This window comes from Mytilus edulis, chromosome 1, assembly GCF_963676685.1.
Source record: "Mytilus edulis chromosome 1, xbMytEdul2.2, whole genome shotgun sequence".
Taxonomy (NCBI): domain Eukaryota; kingdom Metazoa; phylum Mollusca; class Bivalvia; order Mytilida; family Mytilidae; genus Mytilus; species Mytilus edulis.
Window position 1 is genome coordinate 51,872,470 of NC_092344.1, and position 16,919 is coordinate 51,889,388.

The following is a 16,919-nucleotide window of genomic DNA, read 5'->3' on the forward strand; positions in this document are numbered from 1 at the left end:
ATGTCCTTATGTAAAACTTGAAATGAAAACCTACTACTCTGAAACTGTTCAGCTGATTGAGACCAAACTTGGCAGGAATGTCATTTTGCTATGTTTTGTTTTATTAGAGAATGTTGATTTTCTACTGACTTACTGGCCTTGCCAGAATGCAATGACTGTGAATTGAAAATGGATGTTAAACGGAAAACCGTGTTTACTATAATTGTTTTAACTGTTTATACATTGCAACTTGGATGGAGAGTTGTCTCATTGGCACTCATAAACACATCTTCTTATTTATTTAGACCTTAAAAATGGCACAGTTTTAAAAAAACTGAGTGTCGTATTACTTTTGTTTATTGTTTTGTCATAAACTAGACCATTGGTTCTCAGCTTCAATTGGTTTACATTTTTGGTTTACAGTTTTTCATTGAATGAGTTGCCTTTCTTAGCTGAAATTACAATGATTACAGTATGTTAAAGACGAAATGGGGTCTTGTAGTTGCTTAAATCCATGTCATTTGAACTTTTATATTTGCAATCATTATAAGTACTTCTTCTTTATTTAATATTGGTATGGATTTACTTAAAGCATTCAAAGGTTTCTATCTTTAAATTTTCAGTCTTTTTGATTTTCATATAACCTCCTAGTAAATATGCCTGTTGTCTTCAGACCAGACATTAATATTTGTCCTGTCCAAACATGTCTGTATAGTAAATTGAATAGGTCAGAACCATGATTTCATCATTCTGATTGAAAAACGCATTTGAAAAATTAATGTTTGAAATCTGGGATGTTTATTTTCTTGTACAATATTCTGTAGAAAAAGAGACAAGAGACAAGCTTTTGTTTGTAATAATCAGTAAGTTGAAGTATCATATATAATTTCTGTCATTTAATCTACGACTTATTAATTCCTTTTTTTCGTGATGATTGAAAAAAATAACTTAAGTATTTGCTTTTGAAAAAAAAACACTTTTCAATGATGGATTATCCGTCATTTTCCTACTGTCCCAACAATAAAAAAGGAATGATGCTAAATCTTGAAAGTATTGATTATTAGTAGAAATTCAAATTGGAACCTGATTGGATCATCTGCATGAGATTCTTATCTTTTGTATCATTTTATCCATCAATTAATCATATTGTCGTCAAGTTTCGAAAGTTGTCTAAATATTACAGAGTGGCTGAATAAAAAAATAATAAAGTATAATGTACACTTTCAATTCATATTTCTTAGTGATGGTGAATTGTTAATCTAACACAAGTACTTTGTTTGTTTTTTCAGGTGACTTCATTGTTTTACTAGTTAACTAACTGCAAACACGATTCTGATCTGACTAAAAATGAATAATTATAATAAAAGTGCATGACTAGAAAAATCGTGGGCATAGAATCAGGGGAAAAAAAATGTTTTTATCTTGAATATTGGGAATGCTTAATATGGTAATAATTATACTTATACTGTGACCCAAAAAGTGGGTCAGCTTAACAATACAGTCCATTCTGGATACATATGCCGGTGCAAACACATCATCTGCTGCAATCTGCGTCAACCTTGTTTTGACAAACAAACTTAACAAGCAAATAATCTTCCATTTGTCAAATAGAAATTTGATTGCCAAATTGAGACAATTATCCAACAGGGTCCAAATGAAGCAGATTTAAGCAATTATATGTCACCGTATGGCCTTCATCACTGAACTAATTCTATACTGCATAGTCAGCTATAAAAGTCCTGTGACATGACATGACAAAATATAAAACAATTTGTGACAAAACAATAAACTAAAAACAAATATAAAGGACAGCAACAAATGACAACTACTGAAATACAGGCTTTTGAATTGGGAAAAGCACATGTAGAATGTGGCGAAATTCAACATGTTTGTAAGCGCTCAACTCTTTTAAATAGCCTGGATGAATTTTCAGTTGATTATTTTTGTCACATTTAAATTGGAATAGTCTGTTGGATTGTATGAACTGCAAAAATCATACAAGGTCTCGTAATATTTTTTTTTAATAATTCAAATCAAATTTGAAAATATCCAGTATGTTGAGTTCTGTATAGTCAATAAACTTTCTTATTAATTGATTATATTGAGACTCATATTTAATATATAAATCACTCATTTAAGGTTTTTACCAGCAATAACTTGATGCCAGCAACATTTTGATTAGCAACAAGTGATTACTTCTCTAACATTACTACCTATATGTGCCTATTTGCTTGTTGGTTCAAGGAAAATTAGTTAATTAACCTAAGGTTTAATTTCTTAATCACTAATTTTGTCAGATTTTGATATCAGACCACACACTCTCTCTAGCTATTTAATCTAATCTGTTTAATTTATTGCCAAATGTCCAGAACAGTGACCATAGCAGAACTGTGATGGCAACATAATTGGTCAGTTTAGATAAAAGTTTGATGTAGATAGGATTAATGATTTTGAAGGGTAAGTTTTATAAATTGTACAAGAGGGCTTTGTGTTGCTCAGTCTTTGAGTTTTCTATGATGAGTTTTGTGTACTGGTGTTTGTCTCTTGGTCTTTTTCTTTTTTTTTGCCATAGCGTTGTCAGTTTATTTTTGACATGAATTTCCCTTTGGTATCTTTCGCCTCTCTTTAGTAAAATGTGATGTGGGGTATGTTTCACTTAAAAAATGCTATTTAGAGGTCAATATACAGTTTGCAACAAGTTTTTGTTAGTAATCCTCTATATTGTAATGCCACAAAGTGAGTTTGTTTAGATCGTATTGAGAAAAATGACAATTTCAATTTTCAGTAGGATTACCACATTATAAGGCATGTCTGGTGGAGCTTTTACTATTTGAGTCTATAGTTCTGGTGAAATTTCCTGGTATGTTTTAAATTAATAACTACCTGTTTAACCACTATTTGAAAATCCTTTAGCAGTCAATATAGAATCAAATTGAATGCAGCCGATATTATTTCAGAATGTTACTAGTCTGTGACTGAGAATTTCTTTTAATAATTATCGTCTATTTTATTCCAAAATAGATTTGTTGTTAAATGTGCTACTTTTTGATATATTTTCTTCTCTCTATTTCAGATATTTTTTCAATTGAACAATCTTTTTAAATATCTGTTTTATGGCATTTCCAGTTTAATGAACTTTAATGCTTATTACATTTAATTACAAAATTGAGAAATTTGTTCCTTGCAGTACAAAAATCATTAGTTTTCTGTTTGAAACGTGAGAAATAATTATACTTGTTGGAAAAGACATAAAGAAAAGATCATTTGACTTATGCTTCTTCACAACCAGAAGCCATAGCTCAGCAACAAGTGATTTACCATGGATTCCAGTTTCATGGTGCTTTCTGAAACCTTATAATCATACCAGCAGCTTTAACACATCCCTTGAGAAATACCTTATTAAAACGTAGTTGTCCAATGCTGGATCTTGTTGCGTTTTAATCCTCTAATTGCATTTTTCACGTCTAAATATCCTGTTTTGCTGATCTTACTTAATCTATGGTGTTGAAAAAAAAAATCAATATGCCTTATCGTAAAAATGTTCTTGTGGTAAGCTTCTTTAGGTTATGAATGGCTATATACTTTTGGTATAATTTTTTCAATGTGATTGTATTAGAAGGGAATGCTGTAATAAAAATATTCAGTTTTCTTTCTTAAACTTAATTCCAAAAGAAATTAATATCATTTGAAAATTTTGGCATGAATAACCGTATATTGAATACCGGTAGCTGTAAATCTGTAAGTAGCATAAAAACGATGAAAATACCAAAGATGGAATGATTAAGTTAGACTTTGTCAGTGAATGGACATCTGCAAAGGGAAGCGGTTTATTTAGGACTTTCAAGAATTTGTTTAAGCTCCATATATAAGTAATACACCGACTATCATAAGTTTTGTATGTTGAGTTGGGTTCATCTAGTTAATTTTCATCAGTGGAAGTGGTAGGAAAGACGTCGCTGATTTAAAAAAAATATTTTTTAGTATAGGTTGGTTACTTGTATAAGAATAGTACAACATTGTTGGCTGCTTTGTTGGTGGGCACAAATTCAGAAATATATGCAATAGTATGTGATTTTAAAGTCTCCGGGTGCTGGAATTTCTCGCTGCATTGAAGACCTGTTGGTGACCTTCTGCTGTTGTCTGTTCTATGGTCGGGTTGTTGTCTCTTTGACACATTCCCCATTTCCATTCTCAATTTTATCCTGGAAATCATTTTAGTAAAATTATGATATCCAACTATTTTGACACTTCTTCCAATTAATTCTAGAAGCTAGACAATTCATGTATATTCTTTTCAGGTTCCTTTTAAAACACTGTTTTTAGTGTTTTAATTTTTGATTCTGTTTATTTAAGGTAAATTGCTCTTCAAGCTGTCAAATTTGACCAATTTCAATTGTCTAAATAAAATTTCATTATTTAGATTCCATTTTAGTATTTATCTGTTGACTCATTTCAAGTCTGCCAATAACTGAATATCTAGCTGACATTTATTTATTTAACAAAATTGTCAAACAAGATCAAATTGGCAGAATGGAGAAATAAAACCTGAAATACCATACTTTTATTTTATTGTAGTTTTCCTAACTTGTGTTTCAGTTACATGCAAACAAAAAATAGGAAATGTAAGGGGTATAGAAATATGGTCTTTCCTTTGTCTTCCTTTAACCTGCAGTAAAACCATCGCCTTAGTCAGACAACGTCATTTAATGACTGCTTTGATGCATAATTAAGTTCTCAGCTGTTTTTGTGTAGAGTGAAAGCCACACACTGCATGTAAAGAACCCTTGCAACAATTCTTAAGGATTGAGTAGGTAACTAGGCCTTTGGAAGACTTAATTTCTGTTCCTTTTCAATATCCCCACATTTTCAAATGGCATTCCAAATTCCCATTTATAATCCTCATCAATCCCTATTACAGGACCTGCCCTATTGTATGGATAAGCTCATCAGGCTTGAAAACCCACTGACCTATAATAATTACTTGGTGTCTGCACCAATCCTCCTTTACCTTTTACAAAAATGTTCTCCGCTGAAACTACTGAGGTACTACTGGTAGTCAGAACCAAGCTTGTTTTTTTCTAAGAATGACAAATTTGTCCATCTTTTACCTTAAACAATAATAGATAACAAGTTTGAAAAGCAAAAATGATCAGAAACAAGATTTACTAATAGGTCAACATTGCAGAAATTGTAAGCTGACCCATAATAAGGATTATTGTCCTTACATGAAGATTTTAACCAGATTACTGAATTTTCAAAGGAAAATTGGTTTTTGATTTGCATGTACAGTGGGCAGGTATCTGGGGGGAAGGTTGTGTCTGTGCATTTACTCATGAACCTTTCAACCAAAGGTTCTCACTTTCACCTTTCAGGAGTTATGGTTCTTTAAAGATTGAAAAATGGTCTTTCCAGTCATGTCCATGCTTTAACTCGTGAACCGTTCATACCAAAGATATTCAAAATTTAATATGTTTTACTCAGGTGACAAAATAGAGGTCAAGTTCTATTTGGTTAATTGTCACTTTTACTGTTCAGGAGTTAGTCCTTGTGATATTGAAAAATGCCACTTGAGGTAACATTTGTTTAAATTCAGATCGTGGCAGAGTTGCACTTGACTCCAATCTTAAGTTGTCAGTTTACCTACCAAAGGTTGGTGGTTCTCTTCGTCTTCCTCCACCAATAAAAACTTACACCCTGAAATAGCATAAAAGTGCTGATAGAGGTGTTAAACACATATCAATCAATCATATAAAACTTTGTGCATCATAAATGCTGTTGAAAGTTCAATATCTAGATGTAAACTTAAAAGAAATGGCAAAAAAATATATAAGATGTTCTTGTCATTGTCAAATTTATCACAAAGTTTTATCCTACTCAGTAAAAAATGAATAAAAAATATTACCTGATATGACCAATAAAATTTTTCTCATCGAAACTGACAAAATATGGTGAAATTGATCTAGGTTTATAAGGATAGAGATTGCATGACGTGCACCTGTGAAAATTACCATATAGCATGCATATGTACCATTGGATGAACATTGTAGTCTCCAACTTTCAAACAACTGGAATAAAATATTTAATATGATTGAATGATGTAATGTCTTTTATTTTATGTTTTCTACCTGGGAGTGGATTACACTATCAACGTCTAGAACTTATTCACAAGTTCTTGTCATGCAAAGCAATCTGATAAATTAAAAGTGTGATCAATTAAAAATGTTGCGCGTGCAATGATACATAAAGCTGTGGTCCCACAGATCCAAGTTCTTGTACAATGTTATTAATCTCCTTGTCTATAGATACAGTGGTGAAAAAAAATCAATGTGGAAATTGGAAAATTTTATAGGAAAAAATACTTGCTGTGCGAATTTTAAGTCATAAGGTATCCCTATTGAGCTTACTGGAAATAGCAAATAAAAAATGTTAATTAACCGAGTTTGTTGTAATTATCAGATTAAAACTTTAATGTAGAATTTTCATTTAAATATGTTCAGTTGTCGTGTTCTTTGCATGTCAGATGAGAAATGAAAATGACACCGGCTTAAATCTTTTAAAAAATTAGAGGATTATTTTCACTCTGATGTTACATATATTTGTGAAATTAACAGGATATATAATTTCTATCTTCTGATGAATGACAAGAGCGTATATTTCATTCCAAAAGAAATCTATTGGTGGCAGATTGATTTCACTGATAGACTAGATTTGTCCTGTATTTGATTGATAATACTGGTGAATGAAGTTTAAGTCTTAAAAGGAAACAGTGATGTCTACAAAGGTAAGATCTTTACTCAAATATTTTTCCAATTAGTATTTTATCTTAAAAACTTATAAATTGAAAAAAACAGACAGTTTTTTAGAGACAGCTTAAATCAGTGTTCAGAGTTTGCTTGAAAAGCGTTTCAACTAAATTTTATTTAAAAATTAATTTAAGGACAGTCACATTTTCTCCACTTTTATTTATGCAGACAGTAAGCTACAAAGGCTCTGCATATGAAGAAAATGGTCTAAACACAGCAAAGTTCCACAGAATTAAAAAATATGTTATGACCAATTATGACCAAAAGCTATTTAAGTGAAATATGGCTTTTATTGAACACTTTAACTCATAGTTAAATATAATTTTTACTTTTTGAAAGAATTGTATATTAAAATTTGAGGATTTAGTAAGATTGAAAATACTGATGCAGATGTAAAGCAATTCTTTTCAATCTATTCTTAAAATGAAGGTTAATTTCATCACACTTTTTTGTTTAAACAGTTTACTCTGCTAATTAATTAACCTCTCGTTTCATACATGTATGTAAACAGATCTTGGAACAATTATTATCAATGTTATGTTTGCTAAGTAGACAGAGATGAAGCATTGTTCAATCAATAGGATTTTATTTGCTCAGATGTATAGGGAGAATTATTACCTGTTGGGTTCTGTCTGTTGGATAATAAATAATCTGCCATGATTGTTCTAGGCTGATAAAAAGCTGTGACCTGATGATCGGAAAAGATGACAGGAACTAAAGCAATTGTTCTAAAAGCAATGATTAGTAAAATCTATAAAATTACTTGTCTATTTATAAGTAAGTGTCTTTGTCATTGTTCCAATTCAAGAGGGGTTTTAAGGGGTGATGACCAGCCTGTAGCCAGGAATTTCCAAGGGGGGGTTCGTTGGACTCACAAACTCGACTTTAACAGTCACAATTCGAACAGAACATTGACTTTAACAGTGCTTATTTGTTTTCAAGGGAGGGGGGGGGGGTTTGTCTGAACCCCCCTGGGTACGGGTATGATGTTTTAGTCAATTTAACCATCTGTTGATCACTTGTGCTGTTGATAGTACTTGATAAAGTCATAGATGTAATAGTACATATCCATAAGCAGACTTAGATACAGATTTCAGTTTAGATTTGTTTCCCACGAAGTCTAGTAAGTAAGTAAGTAAGTAAGTAAGTAAGTAATTTTTATTGGTTTAAAATCCAAAATTACAGGATTGATACCAAGACAATACAAATTTGTTATACACAAAAATACAAACATATATATATCATAGCAATTTCATAAACATTATATGAGGAGGTGGTACCACAAAGTTATTTAGTGCTTAATAAAGCATTTCTAGAAATGTACATGTCGCTTATAAATTTAACAATAATTCTAATTATATCAGTCTCAACACACGTATATAAAAATTTAAATCTTGCTTCATTAGTCATATTTGAAAAAGAGGGAACTATTTCACTAATTTTGGAAAACAGTCTAGTGAAGCAATTTGAAAATTAAAAACACATATGCTATACTCTTAATAAAATCAAACTTATTTTTCTGTGATTTTTCAATTTTAAGGAATATATATGCAATATTTTACCCCTGTAATTAGGATTTCCAAATTTTTGGCATAAAAGTATTGATGCTTCCTCTTGAAATTTTCTCGTTGGAAGGACGTTTTGGATGAATCGCAGAAATAAAATATAATTTTAGAAACATCTCAATTGTTTATCAGCCAATCCAAAGTCTAAATTCTTATGGAATGTATAGTAATTGTACAATTTTAATCTACAGAATAAGATGTATGATCAGTAAATTTAGGATTGATCAAGTACTATCATTTTAATTTCTTTAATTGCTTGTTTTCACTATAACAAATAATGACAGATAATTGATTGAATTGATTCATATTGAATAGCTGTAAATATAATGTTTAATGGAATGTCCATGTCCTTATCTTTTGTTACAGACTACAAAAGCAGGTACTCTGCTAATCTACTTTTCTCTGCTTTGAAAATAATGTTAATGAAGAATGATAAGATTTCACATTTCCGTCAATTCTCAACAGGAACATTAAAATGTATGACAAGTTTCTATATTGCCATTTTTTGCATCAGAGATCAAACCAGCAAGACCATTTTGCATGTAATTGCAGCATTGACACGTGACAAACATGTCTCTGCACATGTCAGGCTATATTTTGTTTAACTACTTCCCTCTATGGAAATTGTTGTAACAATGATGCATCATGTGTCAGAGATCTCCTGATCACAAAGGTGCTTGTTGCAGTCACTGGATAGTATTATAATTTGGACCTGTTCTGCTCTGATGGATGAGTCCACAGAGAATTGAATATTGAATAAATTTTGTCACAATTTTATAAATATTTTTTTTCTTGATTGAATATTTATGAAGAATAGATTGAATTTACTGGTGCATGTATGAACAAGTACATTAGCAATGGAACTGTTGATGATAATGTGCAGGCGTGCTCAGGAAATGTAATGGATGGAAAATCGCTATAGTTTCCTGGAAAATGTGTGAATAGAGTAGGGGTTAAATAATAAGTAGGATTTAGGTTCAGGTATAAAAGATGAAGTACCAAACTTAAAGTCTTTGATTTGACCTTACCGAGAATGAAACAAATAGCTTCTGACTAGATTCCAACATTAGACCACTGAGGTGGTATCCCACAGGGTGGATCCAGCCATTTTTTAAAGGAGGGTCCCAATCTAGGATTAAAAGGGGGTGGTGGTTCTAACTATATGTCCCTATTAAAATGCAATGATCGTCCAACAAAAAAGGGGTGTCCAACCCCCAGAACCCACCCTCTGGATCTGCCACTGTTTCCAATTGTATAAGTTCAGTTGTAAAAAACAGAATTAATTTGAATCTATGTAATATTAATAAACTTGTGAAGTATGTGAAATAAAAAAATTGAAGTGGAGGGTCAAGGTATGTTGGTTAGTGTGCCTGCCAACCAACATGGTTGAAAAGAACATAGTCATAGAGCTAAAATGAGAGCTTTGTCTATTATCTTGAAAATTTCAAATAGTATAAATGTTGAGGGTCTGCCTACTGGCCAATTATATCAAAACTGTCATCTGACTTCTTATATGAGTTATTGCCCTCATTATTTTATTCTTGCCTTTTATCTTGAAAACAATAAAAGAAAGAGAGAAACTTAAAGAGACAAAAATAAGCAGCAAGACAAGACCTACTTATAAGTCACATGGTCAAAGTTGTCAGTCGACTCCTTGTTAGTGGTATTTCCTTTTAACGATGACTTTACCATTTTATTTAGATTTTTTCCAATATTTTGAAAATTATAATAGATAGACAGAAACTTTTAACAGCAGACATGATCCACATGAGAAGATGTACAAAAATGTCATCGCAGAGTTATTGCTCTTAATGATGATTTTTGCCACATTACTGAAAAGGCAGTAAGGGGAAATCCTTTTGGCTTAAAATTAAAAAAAAAATGGTAGTTATTATGTCAGATTTAAAGTATGAAAATTACATGTTAAAATGGGGATACAAATGTTTTCCAATTTAATGGATTATAGATGATTTTTGGCTCCAGTGTGTGAGACATAATTCTTACAAAGATTGCAGAAAATGATTAGAGAAACTAATTTAAAATTTAGATTTCTATATCAGTTATATTTTCTTTTGTATGCATTAGTGTCTTAATACCATTGTAGAATAATAGCTGATAAATAGCAATAGTCAGTAGTATATTACAGGTGTCAGAAATTCATCATTTCACAAGTTCAAAAACTCTTAAAGGTGTTACACTTTTCAATAGCTTAAAGTAAAATCAATATAGTTGATTACATCAAATCACATGCTAATGACTATTTTGCATTTAGGATGCTTTCATGTAGCATTTTCAATGATTTTCATGCTTATAGGCATTTTGATTCTTATTTCTCTGAGATCAAAGAGATTTTTAAATTATCGAATCATTAGGTTTATTTGAATAGTTGGGACCAAAATAAGAGACAAAAACAATTGTGTAATAGTACAACTATTATAGTTTTACATGTAATGGGATTGGTGAATGCAATTAGTCCTTAGGTTTTTGATTCATCTCTTTTTGTCTTTTTTTCCTAATGTGCTTACTCAAAAAATTCTTTGTAGCATTTGAATTTTCCCATTTTTATACGACCGCTTTGGTCGTCTATTGGAATGACGTTGGCGGCGTCGTCGTTGTCATCGTCCGAAGACATTTGGTTTTCGCACTATAACTTTAGTATAAGTGAATAGAAATCTATGAAATTTAAACACAAGGTTTATGACCATAAAAGGAAGGTTGGGATTGATTTTGGGAGTTTTGGTCCCAACAGTTTAGGAATTAGGGGCCAAAAAATGCCCTAATAAGCATTTTTCTTGGTTTTCGCACAATAACTTTAGTATAAGTAAACAGAAATCTATGAAATTTTAACATAAGGTTTATGACCATAAAAGGAAGGTTGGGATTGATTTTGGGAGTTTTGGTCCCAACAGTTTAGGAATTAGGGGCCAAAAAATGCCCTAATAAGCATTTTTCTTGGTTTTCGCACAATAACTTTAGTATAAGTAAACAGAAATCTATGAAATTTTAACATAAGGTTTATGACCATAAAAGGAAGGTTGGGATTGATTTTGGGAGTTTTGGTCCCAACAGTTTAGGAATTAGGGGCCAAAAAAAGGTCCCAAATAAGCATTTTTTTGGTTTTTGCATAATAACTTTAGTATAAGTAAATAGAAATCTATGAAATTTTAACACAAGGTTTATGACCACAAAAGGAAGGTTGAGATTGATTTTGGGAGTTTTGGTCACAACAGTTTAGGAATTAGGGGCCAAAAAAGGTCCCAAATAAGCATTTTTCTTGGTTTTTGCATAATAACTTTAGTATAAGTAAATAGAAATCTATGAAATTTTAACACAAGGTTTATGACCACAAAAGGAAGGTTGGGATTGATTTTGGGAGTTTTGGTCCCAACAGTTTAGGAATTAGGGACCAAAAGGGTTCAAAATTAATCTTTGTTTGATTTCATCAAAAAATGAATTATTAGGGTTCTTTGATATGCCAAATCTATACTTGTATTTAGATTCTTAATTTTTGGTCCTGTTTTTAAATTGGTCTACATTAAGGTCCAAAGGGTCCAAAATTAAACTTAGTTTGATTTTAACAGAAATTGAATTCTTGGGGTTCTTTGATATGCTGACTCTAAACATGTACTTAGATTTTTGATTATGGGCCCAGTTTTCAATATGGTCCAAATATGGGTCCAAAATAAAACTGTTTGATTTCAACAAAAATTGAATATATGGGGTTCTCCAATATGATGAATCAAACCATGTATTTAGATTTTTAATATTTGGGCCCGGTTATCAAATTGGTCCACATTGAGGTCTAACTTAGGGTCTAAAATTGAACATTATTTGATTTCATCAAAAAATTGAATTCTTGGGGTTCTATGATATGCTGAATCTAACCATGTATTTAGATTTTGGATATTGGACCATAATAGGTAAAGGTCCAATTTAAAATTTTTAATTTTTTTTAAGTTTAAGTTTTTTAAGTTTAAGTTCTTAGACCACATTTATTCTGTGTCAGAAACCTATGTTGTGTCAACTATTTAATCACAATCCAAATTCAGAGCTGTATCAAGCTTCAATGTTGTGTCCATACTTGCCCCAACTGTTCAGGATTCGACCTCTGCGGTCGTATAAAGCTACGCCCTGTGGAGCATCTGGTTGTATTATTCTTTGAAATATGATTCCTTATTTTGCTTTTTCTGGGTTTTTTTAGCCTTTATTTGAGGCGCAATTTTTTAATAAAAGTGTTTTATGCGTACTTTATTCGGCTTTTTTTTAAAAACTTTTTTGGATTGTAGCGTCACTGATGAGTCTTTTGTAGACGAAACGCGCCTCTGGCGTATATATAAAATTTAGTCCTGGTATCTATGATGAGTTTATTTAATGGTTATTTTAAAGATTACTTATGAGCATTAATGGCATTGTTTGGTGTTTTTCATATGTCTGCTTTATAGGTACTGAAAATCAGTTTAGATAAAAGCTTATTTGGTGCTTCACGATTTGGGTAAAGTTTGCTTAAATATCATTGTCCCTAGCTGGCATTCACTGTACAACTCAATGGGCAAGTTTTACAGTCAGTCATGTGTAAAACCTCATAAATTATGCATCACATACTTGTGTATTGTGTCAGACATGTGGTTTAAAAAATTTAAAATTGGCTGACTGAGCTTGAGCACCCACCACCCCATCCCCCATTTTGTGACAATTTTTAGTCTGTTTACTTCTTTCAAAAAAATAATTATATTTGTCATTGTGACTGATTGATTGATTGATGAATGTTGAACATGTCTTTAAGTGAAAATATTAAAAAAAAGTCGTGAGGTTTTCCTTTTAAATGTTCTATATGTTCAAAACACATTTTTTTTTAGAATAGAGTTGCAGATGTACATTTTTTAAAGATGATACTCATGAATTATATTCACAATAATGTCAGTGCCAGATGATTTATTAGTCTGCTAATTTGCAAATGTACTGTATTATACTGCCAACCTTTAAGTCAAACCTTTCACTTGCTCTAATAAACAGTCCCAAGATGATACGTCTGGTACATGTATTTTTTAGTTGGATCACTTCCATATCTTGTTCTAGTGCTTGCAGTCTGTCAGTTCTCCCTAAGGACCCTGTGTTTACACTTTTGTGTTTACTACAACTCTAGAATGTAGATACAAACCTCTGCAGCGTTTCTCTATTGTATTTTGTGTCCTTTTGTAGTCTGTAAACATGGTCTGTATTAGATCTGCTGCAGGTTTCTCTATAAACACTAACCACATACTTTTTCCCATTAGTGAACATTATACCTAGCAATAAATTTTAAACAGATTCAATTAAAACTATTTTTCTTTTCCTATGTGTATTGTATATTGTAATCTTACGTCTGTTTCACACTTACCAATCATGTTACAAATATATCGCATATTTTAAAAATCCTTTGCAGTAATTCACGTTATCTATAATCGTAGACTTGTTGGAATGTATGATCCTTGGATAGCCCTTTTAGTTAAAACATTGCTTCTAAAGGATTTTTCTACACCTAATAAAAAAACAAAATGCATTAACACAGATATATATGATAATATGTTTTGTTTGATTGTATATTTTGCCTATGTTGTATTAATCAGCCATGACAAAAAGGCCAACAGTATTATATTGGTTTTGACTATATGTGCTTATGAGTATTGGATTGTGTTATTAAACCATCATCAGTTGAAACAGTGATCAGAAAATGTAGATATATTATTGGTCTTTTGGGGAAATCTGGTGGAACTAAATACCATTGTCTATTAGAATTATCCATTACGTAAATGTGTATTTGCTATTTAGTAGCGTGATAGCCTGTTAAGTTTTGTCTCCTCAGATGAAAAGTCGGCATTTGATGGATTGTAAAATGGGCCTCGTTACAACAATTTTAGTAATCTATAAATGGTTTGTTGCAAATGGACATTTATTTATGGAAAATTTGCTTAGAAAATGATATTGAAATTCTCACATTAATCGGCTCAGCAAATTATCTGAAAACATAATTTATCTATAGCTGATAAAGTAACAACGTTTGGTAGTCACTTTCAGAATGATCAACAGCTTCATTCAGTATTAATCAGAAAGATTGGTATAAAACTTTATCTTATTCTCAAAAGTTATTCCAACACTTTTGTTATGATTTTGAAAATTTTAATCATTTATATAAACATTATAGGATCTAAGGATGGTACATGTCATTGCCCATCTGCATATGCTGTAGGTAATTGTTCCATATTATAATTGTTTTTCATTGGATATACACATCTACTTTTCATGGTTCAGCCTCTGCTGGAGAATAATGTAAGGTTTAAGATAAGTTTCCTTAAAAAGTCCATTTCAGTAACTCATCATTAGTATTTAAACAACATTATGGCTCATCAGTCTGTCATCAATTTCTATAAGTAAAATGCAAACAATATTTTTTCATCAGGGTTCTTGTAAACAATTCATACCTCCTAATATAAAACAAGAAGATGTCTTCACAGGAGACCAAATGACACAGAAATTAACAACTAAAGACACCCGTATGGCCTTCAACAATGAGCCGATACTGCATAGTCAGCTGTAAAAGGCCCTGAAATGACGAGAAAAACTAATGGGTTAACCCTACTTTGATCTTGCTTTCATTTCACACAGATTTAAAATATGTTATGGGGGCTTATAATTTATTTATTTAAGCTTAAAAAACACTTTTAATATTATAAATCTTGTTATCTCTTTTTGAGTCTGATTGGGAAAGGACAAGGTTCACTTATGGCACAAAATGGCCTAAAATATCAACTTAATCATAAAACACCAAAAAGGTCTCAATTTGGTTCTTAAATGGGTCTATTTCAAAATTCTTAATGCTAAATATATCAATTCTTTTCATAAGAGTACAAAATATTCTCCAAAATATGCCCATTTTAGACATTTTGTCAAAATACGATGATTTTGTGCATTTTTCAGACCTAAAAGCTTTAGAAACACATTGGCCGCCACCTACGATCCAAAATGTGTTGTATTCAAAAGGTTCCAAAAACATAAAAAAATCAGGGCCAATTTTAACCCTTCGTGAACCTTCTCCTTTGACTTAAATCTTGCACACCCTCAACAACTAAGTTACCATAACTCATGTTCTAGTTTAAAATTGCAAACGACTTGTTGGATTCAAAAGGGAACAGCATCTGAACTTTTATTCCTGTTTTTTTTACTTTTCTTTTTCTTGAAAAGAAGTACTATTGATCATTTAACTTAGATTTTACGATCAAGATTTATTATGCAATTTCTTAAGCCTGAGACAGTTAGATGAGATTTCTGTAAATTTGTCCACAAAACCTAATGCTTGTCAGGAATTGACCAAATTTACATTAAAAGTAATAGAAAAGTACAATTTACGCAGGTTAAGTAATTACTGATGATTTCTTACAAAGTCTAATATTGGCAAATTTTAGATTGGTTACAACCACAGGGACAACTTAAGAAGTTGACATTCGCCACGATTTATTGCATCTTGTTAAGTTTGGTTTGTGACAAGTAATTACGAGTCTAATACCATTTGCTACCTATTTGTGTAAATGTTGTTCTTCGTAATTGACTTGCGACATATTTAGATTGATTTAGTTTGCATGATTCATTAAATTCCAGCAATTTTCCCCATTTTCCCAATGATCTGTCCTCTGTCATGTGGAAAAAGCATTGGTGGTATTCAATTAATTTACTTTTTACTGTCACAAACAGGTTATTAGATAGCCCATTGATGTTTTGCAATTGCTAAGGATGGAATCAACAAGTTTAATGTGTATTTTGTTTATCAAATCTGTTGCATTCAAATGTCAGATGTAAGAGCGTTATATTTTTTTGGACCATAATATAATATTCTTTTTTGAGATTAATATTTTTTGAAACATGAAATTCTTAGTTGAGCTTTATTTTTTTGGACCATGATATTCTAATTTGAAATTTATAATTTTTGGAACCTGACATCTTTATTTTACAAAAGATCCCTTATAGCAGTCAGGTATTTGTATATGTGCTAATAGACGGAATACAAGGTTAAATCTACAAGAAATCATACAAACACTATTAGACTAATGGGAATTATAAATCCTCATTTGGAATCATAATTGATGACCTCTATCTAAACCCTTTATGAAAAATGACCACTTATGTTAATAAAAATCTCTAGTTGATATTAATATTCTTGTTTACTTATATAGGAGAGGGACAAAAGATACCAAAGGGACAGTCAAACTCATAAATCGAAAATAAACTGACAACGCCATGGCTAAAAATGAAAAAGACAAACAAACAATAGTACACATGACAAAACATAGAAAACTAAAGAATAAACAACACGAACCCCTATAATGTATAAGTTAGACTATATATTATTTTCTTGCATTATAAACTATGCTTGTAAATGCAAAATTAAATGTTGCTTGCTTCATTTATCTTTTTTCCTCAATTCAGCCCATCATTATGAATTATTGATTTCAAAATCGATAAGGCAGTTGAAATTCTGCTTTCAGGTAATCTGAAAGTCTTTTTTCTTCCTAACATGGTCTGATGCATCTAGTTATTTTGT

At 31.2% G+C, this 16,919-nt stretch overlaps 1 protein-coding gene across 6 annotated transcripts in view; it reads left to right on the forward strand.

Annotated features, from left to right (window-relative positions):
• Nucleotides 1-16,919, forward strand: part of LOC139484754 (E3 ubiquitin-protein ligase PDZRN3-like) — a 130,716-nt gene that overhangs the window by 34,867 nt on the left and 78,930 nt on the right. Inside the window, exon 1 of one of the 6 annotated variants that reach the window (XM_071268741.1) lies at nucleotides 6,259-6,760. The exons of the other annotated variants lie outside the window; for them this stretch is intronic. Within the exon in view, the coding sequence (XP_071124842.1) occupies nucleotides 6,749-6,760 (12 nt within the window). The 5' untranslated portion in view covers nucleotides 6,259-6,748. Of the gene's footprint in view, nucleotides 1-6,258; nucleotides 6,761-16,919 lie in introns of those variants that run through there. 6 annotated transcript variants of the gene reach the window in all.